Source organism: Acanthochromis polyacanthus, chromosome 21 (assembly GCF_021347895.1).
Source record: "Acanthochromis polyacanthus isolate Apoly-LR-REF ecotype Palm Island chromosome 21, KAUST_Apoly_ChrSc, whole genome shotgun sequence".
Taxonomy (NCBI): Eukaryota; Metazoa; Chordata; class Actinopteri; family Pomacentridae; genus Acanthochromis; species Acanthochromis polyacanthus.
This window is the reverse complement of record NC_067133.1, coordinates 23,418,265-23,444,243: the sequence shown is the minus strand read 5'-3', so window position 1 is coordinate 23,444,243 and position 25,979 is coordinate 23,418,265. Positions and strand designations below refer to the sequence as shown.

At 41.1% G+C, this 25,979-nt stretch overlaps 2 protein-coding genes across 7 annotated transcripts in view; both read left to right on the top strand.

Moving 5' to 3' along the window:
• Positions 1–25,979, top strand: part of nbr1b (NBR1 autophagy cargo receptor b) — a 609,335-nt gene that overhangs the window by 155,222 nt on the left and 428,134 nt on the right. For all 6 annotated transcript variants that reach the window (XR_007938740.1, XR_007938739.1, XM_051941286.1 and 3 more), the window contains exons 11-13: positions 2,912–2,995; positions 23,704–23,889; positions 24,074–24,190. Coding sequence is in view for 4 of the 6 variants with exons in the window: in XM_051941286.1 (XP_051797246.1) it covers positions 2,912–2,995; positions 23,704–23,889; positions 24,074–24,190 (387 nt within the window). In the remaining 2 variants the exon portion in view is untranslated. The remainder of the gene's footprint in view (positions 1–2,911; positions 2,996–23,703; positions 23,890–24,073; positions 24,191–25,979) is intronic.
• The window catches only part of LOC127531607 (general transcription factor II-I repeat domain-containing protein 2), a 308,653-nt gene that overhangs the window by 122,094 nt on the left and 160,580 nt on the right, over positions 1–25,979 (top strand). The window lies entirely within an intron of this gene.

Below are 25,979 nucleotides of genomic sequence, written 5' to 3'. Positions count from 1 at the left end.
GTCCAGTTGTTTCCTTTTCACATTCTGTCTGGTGCTCACTTCACCTTGTGTTGAAAGATCTGCCTGTTTCTCAATTGTATGTTTTCTTGCATGATTTACACAGAATTTCATATATGATGTTGCATTTATTGTCCGGTTCTATTTTGTCTTTGGGGTGGACTAATAGCTGCCAGAGTTTTGCATGTGGTTTTACTGCTGTGTTAAAGTTATGTCTTTTCATTATGCATTGTATGGATTTGTTATCCCACGGATATATGGAATGGTGATTATGTCTTTATTTTTATTGTCCGGTTTTTGTGTGCATTTTGTTTTTGGCTTGTTTTCCTTTGTTTATGGCCCCTATCGGATATTGGCAGTGTGTGAGTGCATTCTTGATGTGTTTCCTCCTCCTGTCTGTCTTGTCTGCTATGATACTGGTCCGTTCATAAAGTGTTCTGACTACTGATAGTTTGTGTGCTGTGGATGTTCTGATATCCAGAGGAGGTACTGGTCCGTGTGTGTGGGCTTCCTGTAGACTGTTATTTTGATGCTGCTGTCTTCTTTGTAGTGTATGTTTAAGTCCACAAAAGAAATGGTACAGTTTATTTCCTCTTCATGTGTGAATTGTATATTTCCTGTGTCGTCCATGTTGTTCAGGTGGGCAGTGAATTCTTGTGTGTGTCCAGATTTTATTATTTCCAGGATGTCATTGACGTACCGTTTCCAGAGTGTGCAGTGTGTGGGTGCTATGTGAATGGCTTTTGTTTCCAGGTCCTCCAGGAAAGGTTACTCATTATTGCAGACAGTGGATCTCCCATTGCAAAACCGTATTTTGGACTGTAAATAATCAACCACCATTCTTCCCATCCCAGGAGCAGGAGATCACTACTCCTTCAGTTCATGGTGAAGAGATGTCAAGGTACCTGGAAGAAGGCAAGGAGGGCTCTTCTTCGGGACTCTTGACAGATGACTGAACAGGCCAATCATCATCGGAGAACGGGCCCCAAGTACTGACTCAGATAAGACGTATGGCTCCATTCCAAGGGTAGTCCATTAAAGGTGGAATTGAAGAAGTTGGCTCCACATTTTTGGAGCCATTCATGGTGGAATGGATGATCAATCCCAGTTGCGGTACATCTTCTGTTATCTGTGTCTATGAGAATCCATCCTACTTTCCATGTGTCCTAAGTTAAACCGGTGTTGGAAAGGTCTCTAGCCCGCCCTGTCCGTCCACCTCCACCTCCCAGGGTCATCGACGATGCCCCAGCATATACTGTGCGGCGGTTGGTGGATGTTTGTCATCAAGGACAAGATCTTCAGTTTTTGGTCGATTTGGAGGATTATGGCCTGGACTTGGATTCTGTATGCTATGCTTACTAAAGACTTTATTCGCAGACACCCTAGTCGGCCTTGTCGGGCACCTGGAGGTGCCCGTGGGAGGGGGTACTTTTACAGTCACAGCCTCTGGCTGTGATCAGTGACAGTCCTTTCCCTTCTCCGGTCCAGGCTTTTCTTTCTCCTAGGTGTGTTTTTACACAGAGACTGAGCAGCAGGTGTGAGGGGATCCCATTCAATCCGCCTTCGGCAGTTAGAGTTAGTTCCGGGGTTTTGTATAGCTCCAGTTTCCTGTTATAGTTCCGTACAGTTAATTCCAGGTTTGCATATTGTTCTGGTTTCCTGATGTAGTTCTGTATAGTTAATTCCAGGTTTTCGTATAGTTCCGGTTACTGATTGTAGTTCTGTTTAATTAGTTCTGGGTTTTCGTATTGTTCCAGTTATGTATTGAGTTCTGCTTAGTTAGTTCCAGGGTTTCGTATAGTTCCGGATTCCTTTTATTCTGCATTACATTCTGGATTTTGTAAATAAAGCTTTCTAAATGTCCTTGATCTGCGATCTCCATTTCCCTGCACCTGAGCCTCTGACACGCACCGTAACAGAAGGTTTTGATTTGTATCATTGTGATGTTTGTGGTGCAAAAAATTGTTTTTTGTCTTTTTTTTTGTTATGCATGCTAAAAGATGGGACTTCTTATGAGGGCTTCATTTTTTTTCATATTTCAACTCGCCCTTAATCAGACTCTTTGATCTAATTATCTAGTTTTGCTTTTATTAATTGTATGATTAAAAAAATAACAGTGATGTTTTAAGGCCTTTATCTTTAACATTTCCTGAGATATTGTTGTTCAAAGATAGCCTCAAGTTACAGTATGCGAATAAACATGGCACAATTTTTTTTCACAAAACATATTAAATATATGAAGCTGAAAATTCACATATATCTTTACGGAAATTTTTATTTTTTGCTTTGAAATTTCAGGCAAATCGGAAATGGTTGAGCAGATATTGTGAAGTGCTAGCAACGCTGTCTGCGTCCAGAGATAGAAATGTCAGTTGAATGGTCAGTCCTCCACTTTGGGCCAGACTCAAAAAGCTCAACAAGTATTAATCAGATTGCTGTGAATTTTGATACACACTTTATCCAGTGCTTTGGTTTATGACCCAATATCTGCAAACATAACAAAGCTCTTATCTGCTTAGCTGTTCTTTGTGTTTAACACTAATTACAGATGTTTGCTCACTAATATCTTAAATTGTTAGTGGCAGTAAGCCTTGCCTTCTACACAGCAGCAAGTTAATGTGTTTGAAGTCTGATGTTGGCATTGATCTCACAGAACTGTTGTGACTAAGTATAACCTCATAGTGTCAAGGGAACCCCATCTGCGCTGCTGGAGATCAGCACGGCTGCAGAGCAGAAGTACCTTGACTGCCAAGCCTGCCTGCCAGTGTATTAGTGGACTTTTGCTTTTGAACTGTTTACTTGGTGTGCATTGGAGCCGCCCCCTGACTGCTAGGGACACCTTGAGTTTTGTTTGGTTTTTTTTTCCCTTGCCCTCCTCCATTGAGTGTAATAACATGTATTATGCTTTCTGCAGCTGAAGTTCATGTGGGGAAACCTGGCAGTGGGATCTGGAGACCGCTGGAGAGAAGTGTCTGTTCCATTCCTCCAGCCAGGACAGGTGAGATAAGGGGAGTTTTAATTATCACCTTTCTTTCTGAATTTGTATCCTAAGCTGTTTTTACATGTCAGGACAATGTGTTGACAATCATATCAGGACACTGTCAGAAATCATTTCACACAGGTAGCAGACAATGCATTGATTAATATAGATAGAATCGGCACATTCCAGCTCAGCTCTTTATTTTGTGTTAGAGGTCTTCATTATAACCATTGTATTGTATTGATAAGTCTTATCAACAGAAATTGTAAACTCTGATTTCATTGATCTCCAGTTCTCAAAGAAATACATGGTAAAACCGGCAATAATCATACTAAACCATTTTTAAGTAATGCTACAAACAAACATTTAGACAATAATGATGCAACAAACAACAAGCAGTGAATGGTGGAATACAGGTAGACTAATTGCTTGACTAAGGAACGGTGGAGCTATGTGACGATTGGTGTACGTTTGTCTGTTTGTAAACAACATTACTCAAAAATGGACTAATGGATTTGAATGACATTTTCAGGGAAGATAAAAAAAATTACACAAGGATGAAGTGATTCGATTCTGGCAGTGATACGACTTACAGTCTGGATTCATGGATTTGTTAAAGATTTCTGTTAGGAATGTCCGATATTGGCTTTTTTTGCCGATAATCGATATTGTCCAACTCTCAGTTTCCGATATCAACTGATACTGATATGTAGGCTTGAAAATAATTCCAAACCACAGACATATTTTCCGTCAGGCACAGCAAGCTTGTAACTGCAGCCACACTTGCAGGGCTTAAAGTAAAAAATAATCCTGAATCTGGACTTTTTTGCTTTTCGGGGAGGGTAACTAGCTAACATAAGGTCAGCTGAGATAATCAGACATCCCGAATTTCTGTATCATTGCGAGATAGCGTCACGGCGTTACTCTATGATTACAAGTGAACACTATGTCAACTGCCTGTTGACGATTACATGATTGCAATCCTTCTACAAATCCACTGCTGCGGACTTATCAGGACTTATGTTAAATTATGGGAATGTTTCCGAGTTGCATCAATATTCGTCACTCACTACATATTTAGTGTAGTGGCCCCTTTGATTTATTAAGCAAGATGCAGAGAGTTTCAAACGAGTGTCGATTTATTCTGTCTGGACGAGCACCATGTACCATACACACCGTGAAAACTCATTCCGCTCTCCAAGGGTGCTAATTTAAGAGTGTTAGCCATCAGCTAGCATGCTTTCTAGGTCGACACACACACGCACATCGCTGTTCAGAGTGTTCCTCCGACAATGCATGAGCACAGTATTGTGTAGACAAAGAAACAGGAAGTTCAGTATCACAAAATAACAGAAGAAGAAGCGCGTGTTGAACAAAATAAAGCGGAACAGACCCCAAGGTGGCACTGCAGGACTACAATGTCTTGTTAATACATAAACAATACTGTGCAGGAGAATAATAATACAATTTTTCAGACATTTACACTCCCACCAAATCCTATCACAATGAATGAACAAATACTCACAGAGTGAATGAAATGTACAGGATTTCTTGACTAAGAAATGAAAAGCATCAAGTTAAGCTATCAGATGCGGAACTATATAGCGTCATAGTGTAAGTAAGTAAGTAAGTAAGTAAGTAAAGTTTATTTATATAGCACTTCTCACAGATATAAAAATCACAAAGTGCTTTACATTAAAAGGAAAATGAAGTGTATGCAGCATTATCAGTCTTTTGCTCTAATCAGTTGTCAAGGAGGAACACCAATTTTTGTATTCGTCTCTCAATGACTGAGGGCTTGAAGGGAGGATCTTGTTTTTTGTGAGGTTTTCGCTTCCCAACTTGCACTTTAACTTGACGGACTAAGCCATCACTACTTTGAACAGTCTCAATCACTCATCCAAGTTGCCACTGATTCCTTGGGAGGTGGTCATCCTTGATAATAACATCATTCACTTTGAGGTTGCACTGAGGTAAGTGCCACTTGTGCCTTGTGGATATATTTAGCAGATATTCTTTTTTCCAGCAGCTCCAGAACTGTTCAATAAGATACTGAACTCTCCTCCACCTTTTATCACGTACAGGTCCTCCTTGACAACTACTCCAGAGGGAGGAAGATTTCATCATAATGAGGTGATTTGGTTTTACAGGCCCCAGTGCTTGAGGATCACTGAGGATCCACCGTTAATGGGCGGCTGTTGACAATATCCATGGCCTCATAGCAGTGTTCTGAGGAAGGCGTCATCAAGTCGACCTGGGCACTGTGCAAAGGTGGCGTTCAGCGCATTTCTGACGGTTCTAATCTGCCATTCCCAGACACCGCCTGTATGACTGGCAGAGGGGGCATTGAAGACTAATTCACACTGCTTCTCAGTCAGAAAGATTTCGAGTAGCTTTGTGTGACATTGTTTAAGTGCTTCTTTGAACTCATTTCTGGCGGCAACAAAATTAGAGACTTGGTCACAGTACAGTTGTCGAACAGTTCCTCTCAGGCTGATGAAGCATCTCAGTGAGTTCATGAATGAGTCTATTGACAAATCTTCATTTGTCAATCTTATTTCAATATGAACAGCTCTTGAGTACAGATGTGAAAATCAAGCGGTATGATTTGTATTCTTTGCGGGCTTTCTTTACAGTGAACGGTTCGAAACAGTCCATGCAACAGTATGTGAAGGGTGCTGAAGCTTCAACGCGTTCTTTGGGTAGTTTAGCCATTCTTTGGCTCTCTGTCGGTCGTCCAAGTTTTCTGCAAAACACACAAGTGCGTATCAACTTAGCAACCAATTTGCTCCTGCCATTAACCCAGAATCCATTTGCCTGAAGCTCCATTAAAGCCTGGCTTTCCCCTGATGGAATATCTTAGCATGAAAGTGGGACACAGTCAGCTTGGTGATGTGGCTATTTGGTTGGTAAGATGACTGGGTGCTTGACCTTGTGACAGAGCGATGACTGTTTTAATCTCCCACCAACACAGAGAAGTTCTTCAGACCAGATGGGGTCGAGACTGAAAAGAGCACTTGAGTTTGGAAGGTCTTTTTCATCCTGAGACATCTTTATCTCATGGAGGAAGGCTTGTTGCTGTACAATCTTAATCACCTCCTTTGCAGCCTTCTCATGCTCCTCAACAGTCACAAGCTTACTGTGTTGTTTCTGTTTAGACCTCAGCCTCTTGATTCTAGCAAGCACTTTAAGAATTGTTGTCCAGGAAGAAAACTGACTCAGACATCTGAGGATGTCATTGCAGGTTTCAGTTTCAGTTGCAAGCACATGAATTGTCTTGACTTCAGAATCCCCAATGAGTAATTCTGTTGGAGTGCTGGGTGTTAGATGTAATTCACGCTCCCAGAGAATCTTTGGCCCTCGCAGCTAGTTTGTTAAATGAATGTCTGAGGCACAAAGACCTCGGGATGCGTGATCGGCCGGGTTTTCTGCGGTGTCCACATAGTGCCACTGACTGGGATCACTGTTATCCCTGATCAGCTGAACACGGTTCGCACAAATATGTGGAGCTTCCGGGCATCACCGTTAATATAGCCACGCACAACTTGTGAATCTGTCCAGAAAAATCTCTTCGTCAATCTTCAATCTTCTGTCAATCGACAGTTGCTGCTTTTTCTGACAGATCCAAGCAAAGCAAGGCTGCATCTTCATTTGAGTTGAATTTTTGAAGGCGTAGGTTTCCTCTTTTGGACATCTTCTGTGACTCAGTGATCAGTTACTTGGCTTCCTCAGTTGATGGAACGCTGACTAAGGGTGCTTTCACACATACGCCTTTTGGTCCGCTTAAAGCGGACTGGAGTCCGCAACACAAGCAAGTACGGTTCGTTTGGGCTGGTGTGAAAGCAGACCAGATGTTTTTGGTGCGGACTAAAGAACCGGACCGAGACCACCTTTGAGAGGTGGTCTCGGTCCGCTTCTATGTGAACTCCAGTTCGGTTCGCTCCTGGTGAGAACACAAACCTGTCTCCATTCGGACCGGCTTGATGGCGCAGCAGACTTTTTGGTCTACAGGAGCTTCTGTAGCCAAAAACGACTGTGTAATGTTCTCGTACCGAATGCCAGCTTCATGCTGGAAAAACAGCAGTATTTGTGCTTGCTGCATAAAGCAATGATACGAATATATGGCAACAAGAACGAACAGGAGAACGTAGTTCATTGTTTACGAATAAACCTCGATCCATAGAATGTTTTCTTCCGGGATTTTTCCCTCTTCACATGCTGCGCCAATCAGCGTTCACGTACGTCATCGAAAACACCTTATTTTTCTGAACAGCGCCGCCAAACGACTGGGGGGAGATATAACATTCATCGTAGTTGGTTCAACTGCGAAAACACTGGTGTGAATGCGAACCGAACCAGTTGAAATTAACAACACTGTAACAACTTTTGGGTCCAAACGAACCACTCTAACGGACTAACAGGTGTGAAAGCACCCTAACCCACCATCAACATAAAAGTTTTTCACTATAAATGCTGATGCCAGTGGATAGATGGCTTTGTGTTGTCGTACCAGATGTTTTAACCCAAAATTGGCACATCCTGGAGACAAAGCAGCTCCAAAGAGATGAACCGCCATCTTGTACTCCTGTGGTTCCTTCTCCAAGTCTCCACGTTTCAGATAATTTTCAGGAATTTCAGATAATTCCAGGATTCAGGAGTGACAGAGAACTGATAAAAAATTCTTAGAATATCACAGACAATTGCTACAGCCTCTTTCCTGAAGCGGCAAAGAAGAATGAGGAAAATAAAACCTCATTTTTCTACCCATCCGTCTGTGTATTCCCTGCGCCTGAGCTCCCTCGAAAACCCTGACAGTCAGCATGCTTATTGCACGCTCCCTCAAATCTTGCGACATCTGTGGCAATTTGCTGTGTGATAAAACTGCACATTTCAGAGTGGGCAGTCTAAGGCACACCTGTGCACTAATCATGGTGTCTAATCAGCATCTTGATATGACACACCTGTGAGGTGGGATGGATTATCTCAGCAAAGGAGAAGTGCTCAGTATCACAGTTTTCGACAGATTTGTGAACAATATTTGAGAGAAATGGTGATATTGTGTATGTGGAAAAAGTTTTAGATCTTTGAGTTCATCTCATAAAAAATGCTAGCAAAAACAAAAGTGTTACGTTTATATTTTTGTTGAGTGTATTAAGCAAGACGCACAGAGTTTCACACAGGTGTCAATTTATTCTCACTCTGGACGAGCACCATGTACCATAAGCACTGTGAAAACTCATTCCACTCTCCAAGGGCACTAATTTAGGAGTGTTAGCCATCAGCTAGCATGCTTTCTAGCTCGATACACACACACACACGCACGTCGCTGTTCAGAGCGTTCCTCCGACGATGCATGAGCACAACATTGTGTAGACAAAGAAACAGGAAGTTCGGCACACAAGCAGTCCATGAGGATTGCCTCTTTCTCTGCGGCCTTCCAGGACACGGCACCCTGGGATCCCTCCTGTCCACAACCCTCATCCTGCTCTACACCCAGCCGCCAGCGATCGTGGACAGAGGTGGTGATCCGGGGCAGGCAGAAAACCCCAGTCAAAGTCGTCTTGCCTCCACTGTCCCTCTTGAACTGCTTCGTGACTCGGTCGCAGATTGAAGAAAAGCCGGCCGGTGGTGAAGACCTGAGCTCAACTCCAGTGGTTTTCTTCACAGCAGCAGCCAACGGCGTGTCAGCAGCTTCCTGCTCCAACAGCCCGGCATCCATGGGCCCAGAGGCTCCTCCTCCGCTGCTGGTTACCAAGACAGCTGTGCACTCTGCTGGATTGGCGTCCTCGCCGGTTGCGGCCCCGGATCAGCAGCTGTCATCTCGGGCTTTGAGCTCTGCTTCATGCCTAAGGCTCTTAGAGGAGGCTGTACAGAGGCGATCTGGGAGCCTCCAATGCCCTGGCATGATCCTGGATCCTCATCACGAAGCTGAGGCTGCTATCTGCCATAGCGGTAAACACTACCTGGAGCCCACAGAGCTCCCCTTTACCAGGCCGGGCACCACATGGGGACCACCGCCTCCCCTCTTGCTGGGGCGGAGGGATACACGTCCGGCTCCGGCTCCGGCTCCGGCTCCGGCTCCGGCTCTGCCTCCTCTCCCTGCCCGTTGCCTGAAGATGCCAGCGAAGCGCTCCCCAGCTCCAGATGCTTGCAGCACCTGTCACCTTGTCCCCTGTTCAGCCCCACAACACTCATCATCAGCATGTCAGAAACATCCGTTTCTTCAACGCCACCACATGGTGTTTCTCTGGTTGCCGTTATACTGGACAAACTCCCTGAGCTGCTACAGTCCATCCCATCCTCCGTATGCCGTGTGATTATTCACGTTGGCACAAACAACACAGCCCGGCGACAGTCTGAGCTGACGAACTGGGATTTTATGGACCTCTTCAGCCTTCTGAAAAGCTGAGGTAAGTCTGTCCAACCCGGTCTCACGGGGATTCGTGAAACTGTCACGTAAATTTTTGTTTCGGTTTCGTGCGCACCAACACGATTTCGTCATGTTTTTCGTGCCGCTCACCACGAAATGTTTTTCGTGTTGCTCACAACGAAACCCGCTGTGGTAATCACATCTGAAAGTGGTTTATACCGGCGGATTCATGACGATCTAAGCTGTCCATCGGCGTATACTGCTTGTGTGATCACGTTTGCGGCCGTCGGACATTCTTTAAATTCCTATGCAAATTGGTAAGTGTACCACCGGGTTATGGTTAGGGTTATGGTTCGGTTCTGGTTAGGTTCTGGTTAGGTTCTGGTTAGGATTATGGTTAGGGACGATGTCATGCAAAATATAGCGTTGGATTCGCCACGATTTTACATTAAAAATATAATATACCCATTCGTTTGAAATACGTTCTGAGTGGCACGAAAAGTCCGCCGTTTAAAATACATTGGTGCGCATTTCGTGGTGAGCGGCACGAAAAACATGACGAAATCGTGTTGGTGCGCACGAAACCGAAACAAAAATTTACGTGACAGTTTCACGAATCCTCGTGAGATCGGGCTGGTCTGTCTTTATACGCGGACCGATTCCGACTCTGTCTCATGGTCCCGAGCGCTTTTCTAGACTCCTTAGTTTGAGCACCTGGCTACAGCACACCTGCACAGCTCACAATCTGAATTTTATTGACAATTTTAACCTCTTCTGGAACTGCCCTGGTTTTTATCGACACGACGGACTGCATCCGAGTACACTGGGCAGCTCGGTTTTAACAGCAAACATTCACCACAGGGTTCAATCAACTCCAGCTGACTGACTGCACTTAAGCCTTGCCCACTCACCACACCTCACATACTTCCCTTCTGCCCACAGAAACACCCACAATATCCCAACTGTAGTTTTTTAACAGGTCAAACAAATCCTGGACTGTTTTTAGACCAAGAACCCTGTTTCCATTAAAACGCCAGGAGAAGTGCATTCACTGATGCACCTGCTGTTCTCGCCAAGGCTTCCCCACCGAATTTTGACTTTTTTTTGCCAACATTATTTTTAATTAATTTTAGTTCAGTTTTTCAATTACACACAAACAATAAACCAAACAATGAACTTACATGATGAAGGTTTCAATTGGGGAATTTCCACAGTATACCTTTACATTTGTAAATGAGATGTTAATTACATATAATTATACAATGTCATTGCAGAGGGCTACTTTTAAAATTACCCAATATTCTCAATTACATCTGTAAGATCTGTTTTTGCAATGTATTCAATAAATGGATCCCAAATTTGATTAAATAAATGCATTTTATGTTTAATTGTATACGTAATTTTCTCTAATGGCAGTGTTGTAGAAAGCTCTGATAGATATCTTCCTATACTTGGTCTATTAATATCCTTCCAGTTAAGTGCCACTAGTCTTTTTGCCAGTAAAATACCTAAATCTAATAATATTTTTTTGTCTTTTTCTGATTTTTAATATGTTTGGATATAGGCCTAAAATCAACAGTCGTGGAACTAATGGTATGTGAATTTGTAAAATATTTTGAAGATGATGTTTCACTTCTTGCCAGACTAATTGGATTTCTGTACATTGCCATATACAATGAAAAAGAGTACCTTTTTCCCTGTTACATTTTGTACATGTATCTGGTATGGCGTTATTGTACTTGTTAAGTTTCTCTGGCGTAACATAAGTTCGCATCAGCCAGTTATATTGTAATAATTTCGGACGTGTATTAGTAGTTTTTGATTGTGCTTTAGTACATGCTTCTTGCCATTCTTCCCATGAAATATCTTCACCCAGGTCTTCTCTCCATGCTTCCATCCGCAATGCAGATGTTTCACCACACTTATCTACAAGGAATTTGTATATTTTTGATATTTGTCCCCATTCCTGGCACTTTATGTCATCTATTATTTTTTCCAAAGTAGATAGTACAGGAATTGATAGTGACTGATTTTGTTGTTTTTTAATAAAATTCCGTAATTGTAAGTACTTAAAAAATGATGAGGAATGTCAAACTCACTAACCAATTCTTCAAATGACATCAATACAATTTGTTTATAAACATCACCAATCTTTTGTAAACCCTTTTTGGCCCAAGCTTTAAATCCACCATCTGCTTTTCCTGGCGTGAAATAATCATTACCCCATATCAGGTGGAAAACAGAGAAAGAGGGAGTTTCAACAAAATAGTTTGTAACCTTATACCACACTGCAATCATATTTTTCACTATTGGGTTTTTTGTTTGTCGTTTAAGGATTGACATTTTTGTGGAGTAGATATACCAGCCCGATCTCACGAGGATTCGTGAAACTGTTACGTAAATTTTTGTTTCGGTTTCGTGCGCACCAACACGATTTCGTCATGTTTTTCGTGCCGCTCACCACGAAATGCGCACCAATGTATTTTAAACAGCGGACTTTTCGTGCCACCCAGAACGTATTTCAAACGAATGTGTGTATTATATTTTTAATGTAAAACCATGGCAAATCCAACGCTATATTTTGCATGACATCGTCCCTAACCATAACCCTAACCATAACCCTAACCATAACCTAACCATAACCTAACCATAACCCGGTGTAACACTTACCAATTTGCATAGGAATTTAAAGAATGTCCGGCGGCCGGCGGCCGCAAACGCAATCACACAAGCAGTATACGCCGATGGACAGCTTAGATCGTCATGAATCCGCTGGTATAAACCACTTTCAGCTGTGATTACCACAGCGGGTTTCGTTGTGAGCAACACGAAAAACATTTCGTGGTGAGCGGCACGAAAAACATGACGAAATCGTGTTGGTGCGCACGAAAAAGAAACAAAAAATTTACGTAACAGTTTCACGAATCCCCGTGAGACCGTGTTGGATATACATAGGAAGTTGAAGATTAAGTTGTGATTCCTCCATCACTTTCCAAACTGGTGGATCTTTTCTTTTAAAGTAAAATAGCAATGTTTTCAATTGTGCAGCCCAATAGTAAAAAAGTGGATTTGGGCATTTAGTATAAGAGTTTAGGCATAATATTCATTTTAAGTACATTGATTTTCCCTATGAAAGACATAGGAATAGGTTTTCATCTATCTAATAGTTGCGTAATTTCTTGTAACATTGGTTCATAATTTTTTGGTATAATATATTTCAGTTGAGGTACAATTTCAAGACCAAGATATGTAAAACAATCTACAATTTTGAATTGGGTAGCTATAGGTGGAGGACTCATATAATCACATTTATTTAAAAACATTATAGATGATTTTGAGTTATTCAATTTATAGCCTGAAGTTTTCCCGAACATATTAATGATATGTAATAATTGTGGGACAGATTTTTTAATGTTTTTAAGAAATATAATCACATCGTCAGCAAAAAGAGCCAGACGGTGTTCCTCTTCTCCTATACAGATTCCTGTGATACTTTGACTTGCTCTTATAGCTATTGCCAGCGGTTCAATAGCCAAAATGAACAACAATGGTGACAGTGGATCTCCTTGTCTACATCCTCTTTCTATATCAATTGCTCCAGAAATATTACGATTAGTCATTATTTCTGCAAATGGTTTTGTGTAAAGTAATTTAACCCATCTTTTAAAATTGTCCCCAAAACCAAAACTTGCAAGAACTTCAAATAAATAGAGCCATTCAACTCTGTCGAAAGCTTTCACAGCGTCTAACGACAGTATTGCTGTGTCTAGAGATCCTTTATGAAAATGTAGAATATTTAAAAGATGTCTAACATGATGAAATCCTTGCCTACCTTGTACAAAACCATTTTGATCAGTATGAACAATGTTTGGGATTATTTTCTCTAGTCTCATTGCGAGTATCTTACTTAGAATTTTCAAATCTACATTTAAAAGACTAATTGGCCTAAGATTTCCACATTTATTATTTTTTTTGCCCGGTTTTGGCAGTAGCGTGATTAGTGCCCCTCTCAAAGTAGCAGGCAATATTCCACTATCAAACGACTCTCGATACATCTCCAAAAGAGGTAAAATTAGTTCCTGTTTGTACAATTTATATATTTCTACAGGGATCCCATCGGGACCAGGGGTTTTGCCACTTTTAAGATTATCAATGGCCTTGGATACTTCTGACAAAGTTATATCTTTTTCTAATTCACTCTTTAGCTCTTCTGTTATTTTGGGGATTTGAACATTATTGAAAAAGTTATTGAGTTCTGATGAGTTTGAAGGCATGTCAGTACTATAAAGATTTTTAGAAAAATATTCTAAAAGATTTGTTTATTTCAAGTGGATCTACAATTTTTTCATTATTACCATTAAGGAGTGTGATAGTAAGTCTCTCGTTCTGTAATTTTTTAATCCGCCATGCCAGCACCTTTCCTGGTTTTTCACCTTGATCATAGATGGTCTGTTTAAGTCGTAGTAAATTTGACATTGCCTTTGTAGCCGTTAACTCATTATATTGTGTTCTAAGTAGAAGAATTTCCTGATGAATTTTTTGGCAACCAAACTGATAATATTGTTCCTCTAAACGTCTTATTTTTGTTACTAATGTTTTTACTTTGTTATATGTTTCCTTAGCTTTAGAGCTTGTTATATTAATTATTTGTCCCCTGATAAAAGCCTTAAATGCCTCCCATCTAGTACTTTTAGAAGTTTCATTCATGTTGGTTTCAAAATAGTAATTAATTTGTTCCTTTAAGAAAGTTACAAAGCCTGTATCATTTAGCCATTTTGTTTTGAATTTCCATTTGGGAATGTCGCTAATTAATTTTGAATCTTGATAAATAAGAGAGACTGGAGCATGGTCTGATAACAGAATAGAACCATAGGAGACATCTTCCACTTTGTATTTTAGTAATGATGAGACTAAAAATAATCTATGCACGAATAAGACTGGTATGTGCTAGAATAGCACGAGAATATTTTGTTATTTGGATTTTCTTCTCTCCATATGTCTATTAGATTCATCTCTTTCATAAATTGTTTAATCACTTCTCTGCTTTTGGAATGTGATTGATCAATCCCAGAACTCTTATCTAAAGTTAGATTTAGGGTGCAGTTGAAATCCCCAGCCATTACACATAACCCTGGCAAAGAAGCAGCAGAGAAAAATAGATTTTGAAAAAATTCAGTCTCATCATTGTTGGGTGCGTACACATTAATTAAAATCATTTTTTTCTTTAAAACTGCTGTCTGGAGTTTGAATCGCAGCGTCTCCCAAAACACTGTTGGTCCCACCCTCCCTCTGATTTCGCCCCTTTATTTGTGCACGCGCGCAGTACCTGACAGGAGTGCCCGGAGTGCTGCAGCATCTTGCCTGTTTTGCTGTTTTCCACTCTTCTACATTTAGTACATTTAGTAAATAATCAGGGAATTAAGTTAGAATGCTGTATTGAGTCTAACTTGTCCTAATACCAAAATAACATGAATCTGCTAGGACGAACGGGTAAAGTTTCAATATGTGATTACACTCGTGTATCCCTCTCGATGACGTTGTTTATCAAACTTAGTGCATTTACGCGTGTATATGTGTTACATTGTTTATTTATTTCTATCTAGAGTTCAGAATTGCATGACTCCTCTGACGAAGAGTATGTCTCAGACGACCCAACATCTTTCTCCAGAGGTCGGGCATCTAAACGAAGCCGTCAGGCGGGCTATGGAGGCCGTGGTCGGGGAGCGACGCGAGCACCCCGAGCCAAAAAACGTCCTGCAGTCTCTTGGCCTGACAAGCCGTAGGATTGGTAACTTTTCTGGAAGTTGCTGAGCCCTGATGCTCTCTCCTCCACAAGCAAAACAAATGTGCGCGCGGTTGCGTAGTGCGTAGCTCGCCCATCTCTGCATGGGCTTGCTTGCTGTGCGCGCAACCGTTGATTGACAGCATGACAAAGCTGAAGCTCGAACTTGATTGGTCGGCAGCGACCGGCGCTTTTTGGAATAATATGGGGGTCTATGAGAGGAAGGCGGAGCTCAGGAATAAATTTTCATATTGCGTTATACTAACTTTATATTATAGTATCGAACTAGACTAACACATTTAAGCTTTGTTAAAAAATGATACATAAATTGAAAACAAACGGAAACTCCGGACAGCAGCTTTAAGAATAGTTCCCTGCATAATTATATATCGCCCTCCTTTATCTTTGATAATTTTGTCAATTTGAAATGGAATAGAATCATGAACCAAGATCATGACACCTCTTGCTTGGGATGTAAAAGGGGCTGATGTTACTATTCCTTTCCACCTCCTCCTCACTTTTAGCTCATCTTCACATTTCATATGGGTTTCTTGAAGAAATACTACGTTTGATTGCAGTGTTTTGATTCTATTCATTACCTGTTTTACCTTCTTTAATTTTTGTACCCTCTGCAGTTCCAAGATGTGATTGTAATTTTTAAATTCACAATTTACGAGTTCAATTTTAAAAAGATCCCCAACAACATAGATAGTATTATCATCATCATCACACAAAACAAAGTGAACACTAAACAAAGTGAACCTTAACCCCTTATCCATATAAGCATGGACATCCCTCCCCTTTGATACTGTGTTTTCAGAGAGCAAACAACTGTTCCACATGCAGTGGGGATCAGTCTGCTGACTGCCACTTGGCAAAACAAAAACAAAAAACTGTAGCTGCTCTGCCACAACTAATAACAGTCATTCAACAACTATATAGAACTGTACTTATATCAACAATTTCCGTACATCATGTACAACCAAGATCAGTCCTTATAATGCCTTACTCACACCCATCAGTCCTCTTGAGTGTCCGATTGGATTCTCTGGATGAAGTTCTTGGCTTCCTCCGCGCTGGTGAAGATATGCGAATGGTCCTGGTAGGTCACGATGAGTCGGGCGGGGGCGATCATGCCGTGTCGGAGTCCCATTAGATGCAGTTGTCGCCGTGTGCCATCAAACTCTTTCTTCTTCCTGTGTATCTCCGAAGGCACGTCTTGGTAGAATTGCACTGGTTGATTTTTGTAGAGGATATTTTGTTTGGCCACTTGTTTGGCTCTTGCAGCTCTCATTACTGCTTCCTTATCTTTGTGGCTTAGAAACTTCATTATAAGCATTCTGGGTCTAGACTCAGCTACACGTCCGCTCCTTGGGCCCAGCCTGTGCGCCTTCTCCACCGTGAATCCTCTCCCGGCCCGAGCTCCAGCGCCTCCGGTATCCACTCCTCCAGAAAACCGCACTCGTCGTTGGCCTCCACCCCTTCGGGTAAGTTTACCAGCCTCACATTCAAACCCCGGGATATCAAGGACTTTCTCCTCCAAGGTCCGATTTTTCTTTTCCAGACATTTTACCTTGCTAACAAGCACAGTTACCTCATCTTCAGTGGCGGAGATTCTGGTCTCTGCCTGCGTAACTCGGCTTGTGCACTCTGCGATGTCCTCTTTAAAACTTTCCATTGCTGCAGGTATTCCTTCAAGTTTGGTTGAAACGTCAGTTTTTATAAAGGATAGATCTCTTTTAAAATCGTTTATGGCGGTCATAATACCCCCTAAAGTAACTTCGGGTTCTTTGGACAGGTTTTGTTGTATTCCTGCGCCATTCGTGGTTGTTGTAGCGCCGTCAGCTTCACTAGCATGCTCAGCATTACCCTCCATTGTCTTAGCATCCGTGTTAGCCATTAGCTTGGGTTTGCTGGTTACGGTTGCAAAATTCGTCAAGTCCGACTGTGTCCGGGTGCGGGAACTCTTCTTTATCGACATGAGTTTCTCCTTTGGGAATATAGATGCAGAAAATAAAAGGTTGTACTCAAAAAGATGGATTTAGATCAGGATTGATAGTTGTCCGTGGCAGAGCAGACGACATGAGCTCCTTTGAATCAGCCGCCATCTTGAAAACCCCGAATTATAACTTTTTATTCTCCATCAGAGAGGGAAGAGGAGGTGGAACAGCCTCCATTACAAGCAAAGCACTCATCCCAACTGAAGTATCTTTTAACAGATATGCATCATTTGAGCATCATGCCTTTGTTTTTATCAGGACTCAGATCCTCTGTATAACAGTGAATAGACAACCCCGTCACTCCAGCCTTTTTATCAGTGAAATCTCAGAACTTTTATCAATCATCCACACCAAATACAACAGAATTTTAATAACTGGTGATTTTAATCTACGTATTGACACCATCTCAGACTCAATGTCCAGAGACTTTTTAAATTTTTTAAATTGTCTTGATTTTAAACATGCCACGCAGCAGACTCACAATAGAGGACACACCCTGGACCTGGTTATAACCCATGGCCTGTCCATTGGTGTGTCCTCTGTTGTTGACCTGGCTGTGTCTGACCATTACTGTGTGTTTTTCAATATCATCAGTTTTAACCAGCGGGAGGCTCTGGTGAGAACGGTGAGGAAACGCTTCCTATCTTCTGAAGTGGCTGCAAATTTTATTGAGATTTTACCGAGCACTCCTGCCGAAATTTTACCTGCACCATGTGATTTTATCGTTGATAATTTTAACAGCAGACTGAAGTCAACCTGGACTCAGTAACTCCACTTTTACACACGTAGACAAAATTGTTGGTACCCCTCAGTTAAAGAAGGAAAAACCCACAATTCTCACTGAAATCACTTGAAACTCACAAAAGTAACAATAAATAAAAATTTGTTGAAAATTAAATAATCAAAATCAGCCATCACTTTTGAATTGTTGATTAACATAATTATTTAAAAAAAAACAAACTAATGAAATAGGGCTGGACAAAAATGATGGTACCCATAACTTAATATTTTGTTGCACAACCTTTTGAGGCAATCACTGCAATTAAACGATTTCTGTATTTGTCAATGAGCGTTCTGCAGCTGTCAACAGGTATTTTGGCCCACTCCTCATGAGCAAACAGCTCCAGTTGTCTCAGGTTTGATGGGTGTCTTCTCCAAATGGCATGTTTCAGCTCCTTCCACATATGTTCAATGGGATTCAGATCTGGGCTCATAGAAGGCCACTTTAGAATAGTCCAACGCTTTTCTCTCAGCCATTCTTGGGTGTTTTTGGCTGTGTGTTTTGGATCGTTGTCCTGTTGGAAGACCCATGACCTGCGACTGAGACCAAGCTTTCTGACACTAGGCAGCACATTTCTCTCCAGAATGCCTTGATAGTCTTCAGATTTCATCGTACCTTGCACACTTTCAAGACACCCTGTGCCAGATGCAGCAAAGCAGCCCCAAAACACTACTGAGCCTCCTCCATGTTTCACCGTAGGGACAGTGTTCTTTTCTTCGTATGCTTGGTTTTTGAGTCTATGAACATAGAGTTGATGTGCCTTACCAAAAAGCTCCAGTTTGGTCTCATCTGTCCAAAGGACATTCTCCCAGAAGCTTTGTGGCTTGTCAACATGCATTTTTGCAAATTCCAGTCTCGCTTTTTTATGAGTTTTTTTCAGCAGTGGTGTCCTCCTTGGTCGTCTCCCATGAAGTCCACTTTGGCTCAAACAACGACGAATGGTGCGATCTGACACTGATGTACCTTGGCCTTGGAGTTCACCTTTAATTTCTTTGGAGGTTGCTCTGGGCTCTTTGGATACAATTCCAACGATCCGTCTCTTCAATTTGTCATCAATTTTCCTCTTGCGGCCACGTCCAGGGAGGTTGGCTACTGTCCCGTGGGTCTTGAACTTCTGAATAATATGAGCCACTGTTGTCATAGGAACTTCAAGCTGTTTAGAGATGGTCTTACAGCCTTTACCTTTAAGACGTTTGTCTATAATTTTTTTTCGGATGTCCTGGGACAATTCTCTCCTTCGCTTTCTGTTGTCCATGTTCAGTGTGGTACACACCTTTTCACCAAACAGCAGGGTGACGACTTGTCTCCCTTTAAATAGGCAGACTGACTGATTATGAGTTTGGAAACACCTGTGATGTCAATTAAATGACACACCTGAGTTAATCATGTCACTCTGGTCAAATAGTTTTCAATCTTTTATAGAGGTACCATCATTTTTGTCCAGGCCTGTTTCATTAGTTTGTTTTTTTAAATAATTATGTTAATCAACAATTCAAAAGTAATGGCTGATTTTGATTATTTAATTTTCAATAAATTTTTATTTATTGTTACTTTTGTGAGTTTCAAGTGATTTCAGTGAGAATTGTGGGTTTTTCCTTCTTTAACTGAGGGGTACCAACACTTTTGTCCACGTGTGTAACTAGAAGAATCAGAAGAAAATCTATACCCCCCGTGGAGAAAAAAATGATAAAATCAGTCAGTTAAAAAGAAACTGCAGAAGTGCTGAGGAGATGGAGGAAATCAAAATTAACAGTTCACTTCGAAATCTTACGTCAGAAACTCAAAACCAACAATAACGCAATCAAACAGGCAAGATCTTCCCATTTCGCACAACTTATCACAGACCATAAAAACAACCCCTGGTTCCTCTTCTCCACCTTTTATATTTTAGCAGGCACTAATTTTAACAAAGCTTTTAAGATGCCATCTGACGCCCTTTGTGAGAACTTTGCAGACCCCTTCAGAACCAAAATCAAGGACATCAGATTAAAACTCTTATTGCAACAAGTTTTATTTGCTAACATGCCTGATCTGCTGTCCTTGCCCGAGGAAACACTGGAGAGTTTTGCTCTGGTTGATGCGAGGACACTTGGTCGAGTTTTCTCCCAAGTAAACCCAACAACCTGCCTTTTAGATCCAATTCCCACACCACTCTTAAAATCATTTTATGGACTCTTTGAGGAAAAGTTTTTAAACATAATGAGTTGTTCTCTTCAGACAGGTATCTTCCCCACTGCCTTTAAAACAGCCGTGGTGAAGCCACTTCTGAAAAAGAGCAATTTAGATCCCAATGTCCTTAATAACTACCGTCCTGTATCCAGCTTACCATTTTTAAGTGAAATTTTAGAGAAACTGGCTTTTAACCAAGTCAATGACTTTTTAAACAGAATTAAAATTTTAGAGAAACATCGGTCTGGAGGGCTGCACAGTGGGCTAGTGGTTAGCACTTTTGCCTTGCAGCAAGAAGATCCCTGGTTCAAGTCCCGGCCTGAGCCTGGGATCTTTCTGTATGGAGTTTGCATGTTCTCCCTGTGCATGCGTGGGTTTTCTCCGGGCACTCCTCCCACAGTCCAAAAATATGCTCAGGTTAATTGGTTACTCTAAATTGTCTGTAGGTGTGAATGTGAGTGTGATTGTTCGTCTGTATATGTAGCCCTGCGACAGACTGGCGACCTGTCCAGGGTGTCCCCAGAACCCCCCCGCCCGCGACCCTAGTGAGGATAAAGCGGTGTAGAATGGATGGATGGACATCAGTCTGGTTTTAGGATGAACCACAGTACAGAAACAGCACTTTTAAAGATTTTAAATGACATCAGGTGTAATTTGGATAATAAACTCAGTCTTAGTTCTACTGGATCTAAGCGCTGCTTTTGATACAGTAGACGATCACATTTTATTCAACAGACTTAGACAACTTGTTGGCCTCTCTGGTATTGTTTTTAACTGGTTCAGTTCTTACCTCACAGGTCGATGTTTTTATGTAAGTATGTGTACGTGTTCCTCAGGAACCCATGAAATTAGGTGTGGGGTTTCCCAATGGTCAATTTTAGGTCCCATTCTTTTTAACCTTTACATGCTTCCTCTTGGGGACGTCCATAGCTACGCTGATGATATACAGCTGTATATTGCAGTGTCTCCTGATGACACAGGGCCAACTGATATCCTTTTAAACTGTATTTTAGACATCAAGTCATGGATGGCAGCAAACTTCCTACAGCTCAACTAGGACAAAACTAAGGTTTTAATTATAGGTCCTGAAGGCCAGAGAGAGAATTTTTTTAAATCTAAATTACAAGATTTTAAACCAGCAAAATTTGTAAAAAACAAAACAAAAACCTGGGCATAATTTTCAACTCTAAAAGTATAATGTTAAAAATATAACAAAGATAGGTTTTTATCATCTTAAGAACATAGCCAGAGTCCACCCGTTTCTCTCTCAGGCCAGCACGCAGGTGCTACTGCATGCTTTTATCTGTTCCCGTTTAGACTATTGTAATGCCCTGCTCTCTGGTCTTCCCAAAAAGAGTATTTTAAATCTACAATTACTACAAAATTCAGCCACATGTGTACTGGTCGAGGACCAGAGGGCGGGAACACATTACACCAGTTTTAAAGTCACTGCATTGGCTCCCCGTCTGCATCAGCATCGATTTTAAGGTTCTTTTATTAGTTTTTAAATGTCTTAGCAACCTTGTGCCTTCTTATTTATCTGATCTCCTTTTAACTTCATCGACCCCTGCAGATCCTGAGGTCCTCCGGCAGCAGCTTTTTAATTATACCACAAGCCAGAACAAAAACCCACGGTGAGGCAGTATTTAGCCACTACGGCCCCTGCCTGTGGAACAGCCTGCCAGGGAACCTCAGGACTGCAGAGACCTTCGATGTTTTTAAAAGAAGGTTAAAGACTCAGATTTTTAATCAAGCTTTTGACTAACCTTATAAATCCTTATGTTCTTGTCATTCTTTATTATCTTATGTATTTTTACTTTTAACCTTTCACTTTTTTACTTATGTTCGTCAGTGCCATGCCATGTCTCCCTACAGTCAGTGGTGAGAGTGTGTGTGTGTGTGTGTGTGTGGGCGTGATTATGCAGTTGTGTGCATTTATGTATATATGGAGGGAGGGATGGGTTTCTTGATTTTAATGTTTTTAATTATATGAAAAGTGTTCTATAAGAAAAGCTTGATTGATTGATTGACAAAATAACAGAAGAAACACACGCTTCACAAAATAAAGCAGAACAGACCACAAGGTGGCACTGCAGGACTACAATGTCTTGTTAATACATAAATAATACTGTGCAGGAGAATATGAATACAATTTATCAGACATTTACATTTAGGTCACGCAATTCGGGATCCATGCATAGGAAATTTTTGTGCTCAGCACAAGGTCATTTTGTTTGTGGGTACATCTCTATTAAATAGTCACATTCTGGAAATTACACAGTCTTGATAGAGTACTGTGCTCTCTGAGTGCTTTCCTTGTTAATTACAGTGATCTTCACTGGAAGCAGTTGGCAGAGCGATGATCAATTTAGAATCACATTGGAATTGAGAAGCCATTTGCAATTTCTAAATTTTCTGATTTAGCAGACAGAAAGTGATACTTGCATATTGATGCTCCAAAATCAATGTGCGATGTCAGTGGGAGAAAGGGAACTGCAGCCAGATGTGTCTTTGTGAAGATCTGCTGGTTGACTTGGTTAAAAATGCATCGACATGACAGCACTTTTGTGTAGTTGCATTGAAAAAATTTCAGAGTTCATACTTTCAAACAAAAGTTACCTAAATAGTATAAAGAGCCCAAAATTAAGTAAAACTATTTGTTGGTGACTTTATTTTCTCCCATATGACCAGTGCATTTGAAAGCCCCAGTAAGACAGCACAGGTCAGACTCATTTTGGGGAGCACAGATGATAGTATATTAGCAATGGTAATATTAGCAACCATTTTCAAAAACTTGCAATCATTGTTGTCGCTTAAAAGAGAAGACAGTCAAAGCTATCTTTGCTGTGGTGAACGCAACAAAACCCCATAGGTGATTGTAAACAGGCTGTTTGTCATCCATCACTGTGACAACAAGCAAACTTACCAGGTACTTACTCTCTTGTAGACGCGCAGAGAGAGCTATGGACACCAAAGGTGTGTCTTTGCTTTGATTATACTACTCTCTAGTTTGCTTGTAGTCCATTTAGAGGACGAATTCCATACATGCGAGAGGATAGGTATCTGCGTATACCATGCATGCACACTATGAATCAAATCAAAGCCATTTTGGTTTCGGTTGGTGCAAGTTGTGACATCAATCTTCAGATGACAATATTTCACAAAAAAATCACTGGAACTCTGGCAGACCCTCATGTACTCACAGATTCAGAAAGTATGCTGCTTGCCTTAAACTGAAATAATGAGTGGATCAGTCATCCTGTTTCAAAAAACAAGAGAGGAATAATAGAAAATCAGATTGTTTTTTTTGTTTTTTTACCAAACTTCTTGGCAAGAGAGATGGATTATACGTTTTACGAAAAGGCATAAGAGAGAAGGCTAGTATTGTTACACTGCTGCAACATTAGATAAAACACAAAGTTTTATTTTGGTAACTTGTTAATTAAGATTATTTTTGTTCATAGCAAACAGCCATGAAATTAATGCCATTCAAGTTTGTTGTCATGTTTTGGCTCGGATGCAGTTTAGTTTAGAGTAATATAATTTTGTCCCTTTTGCATTTGTGCATACATTTTTGGTCTTGTAAAGACCTCTGTTGTGTGTTTTCTGTTTGTGTGTGTCTAGATCGGCATAGTGAGCGTGGCGCTGTGTGCTCCCGTTGTGGAGGGTTCCTATACCTCTCACTGGCGTCTGGCCCATACTGGAGAGCAGTTTGGACCGCGAGTGTGGTGCAGCATCATGGTCGACCCTCTGGCCCCAGCACCAATGATGGCTGATGGGATACTTGTGTCGCCCTGTGTCACACCTCAGGTAGTGCAAATAATTGGCTATATTAAAGCAGGACTCCTTCAAAATTGCATCTTCGTACTTGTAAAATAAAGGCATTTATTGGCACAATTGTGTAAACACAAAGATGAATAAATACACTCATATTTTGAATCATGATGTAAATTTGTGTGTGTAGCTGTCTACAATGATTTCTGTTTACCTGCAGGGCAAGAACCCACTTGTGAAGGATGGAAAAGTCTCTAGTGCTTCTCGGGAGCCACCTTTAATGTCAGTGGATCAAGAAGAATACTACATCCCCTCCGTAGACCTGCTGACAGCGCAGGTAATGAAATCCGTAGTCATTACACTGCTGTGTTCTACTGCAACTGCTTGACTTCATCCAGACTTTTCTCCCTGCACTGATACACTAGAAATGTTAATTTCCACTTCCAAGTACCAATCTAAAAAAAGTCTCTACGAAGTACAATCAGCCTAACAAATTCAAACTCAAGGATAAATGTAATCTAAATAAACCAAAGGGTAGAACAATACAACCAAGTGTGGAAATTACAAGCACAAGTGAGGATAATACTCCTACTAATAAAATAATAGTAATAATTAGCTTAGTCTAACCAGGTTACTCATGTCACAGCTGTAAACCAAATGACTAAGACCAAAGTAGTGGGAGGGACCTGTACATCTGACACCAAAGTGTGGCTGTATGTGGAATGGTCGGCTGAAGGCGACACAGGAAGACGTGTGTCTCATGCCAATGTGCAGCAGGGAGCGGAGCAGTTGACAGGATTGTAACCCAGGATGAGCAGGCAGGCAACAGGGCAAGAGACCAGTCAGGAAAAACTGGAGACAGAGCACAAACTGCTCACTGTTCTTATCATCTGATTACCCTGCCACTGAGGGTGCACTTCAGTGTTTCCTGTTTTTCATGCTTCTAGCTTCTAAATCTCCAGTGTACCGCTTCAGACAGGTGACCCGGACTGTGAGCCTTTGCTTAGCAGTCTCCAGTGCCTCAGGTATGGACAGCATGTTTGTCCTTTTTTCATCACATCTTTCTGTAGTTCTGATAGCTGGCTAACTTCCCTACTTGTTGCCTTGATCTTGGCCTCCTTCATTGGGGATACTGCTTCTAATGGCTCGTGGTGTTGTTCTTGTAGTCAAGCATCTCCAGGATTGATGTTGTATATATCAGTGATGATCGCTGTAGGACAATCTATCAGACTTGCCGTAGGCACTTTTTCTCTTAGCCTTAGTAAATGGGAGCTACAGGTGTTTACTTTGGCTGGGATCTTCAGTATCAGGTCAGCTGCCCTTGTGTTTGGGGCTTGGAACCCAATCTCAGAGCTGATGATGAGATCGCCCCCCTTGGCTCCCCCTTGCTGTACCATCTTTGTTGTACCTCCTCAATCTGTAGTTGTGATATCAGTTTGCTTTTCCAGACATTAGAGTACTGAGTTCGAAGTTTCTTCTCCGTTAGCTTGGATGTTGGGTTACAAAGTATCCATAGGATAAAAATACATAAGATAATAAAGAATGACAAGAACATAAGGATTTATAAGGTTAGTCAAAAGCTTGATTAAAAATCTGAGTCTTTAACCCATTCTCTGCATAATCTCCTTAAATTGCTTTTGTCATAGCTTTCCAACAGTTCACTGCTCTCTGCCCTAGTTCATGAATATCTTGTTTGGGTAGCTCAGTTCTGTAGTGTAACTACTTTTTGTAGTTAAATTGCACTCATTAATTTAGAGGCACCGTCTCAGTTTACCAAGATAATAATCCTATTCAACTCAATCTCAGATTTTGATTAAAATGAAGGTGACCAATCTGTTGTCTGAGAAACTTAAGTTCTGATTGAATTAACCTCAGTTCCTACGCAAACGGTCTTAATGAAAAATATTTATTAACTGTTCTACTACTATAATACACCTGAGCTATATACAGTGAACTGGAGTGTGTGTGTGTAGTGGATGTGTGACGTAACATTACTCAAGGTTATGATGAAAGGAGGGTAGTTAGCAAACAATCTAGTGTTATGGACCTATGGTCTGGGTTCATGATAGATACACTCATGAATAAAAAAAATGTAACCGTTGTTATGAATTTAATTTATTGTAACA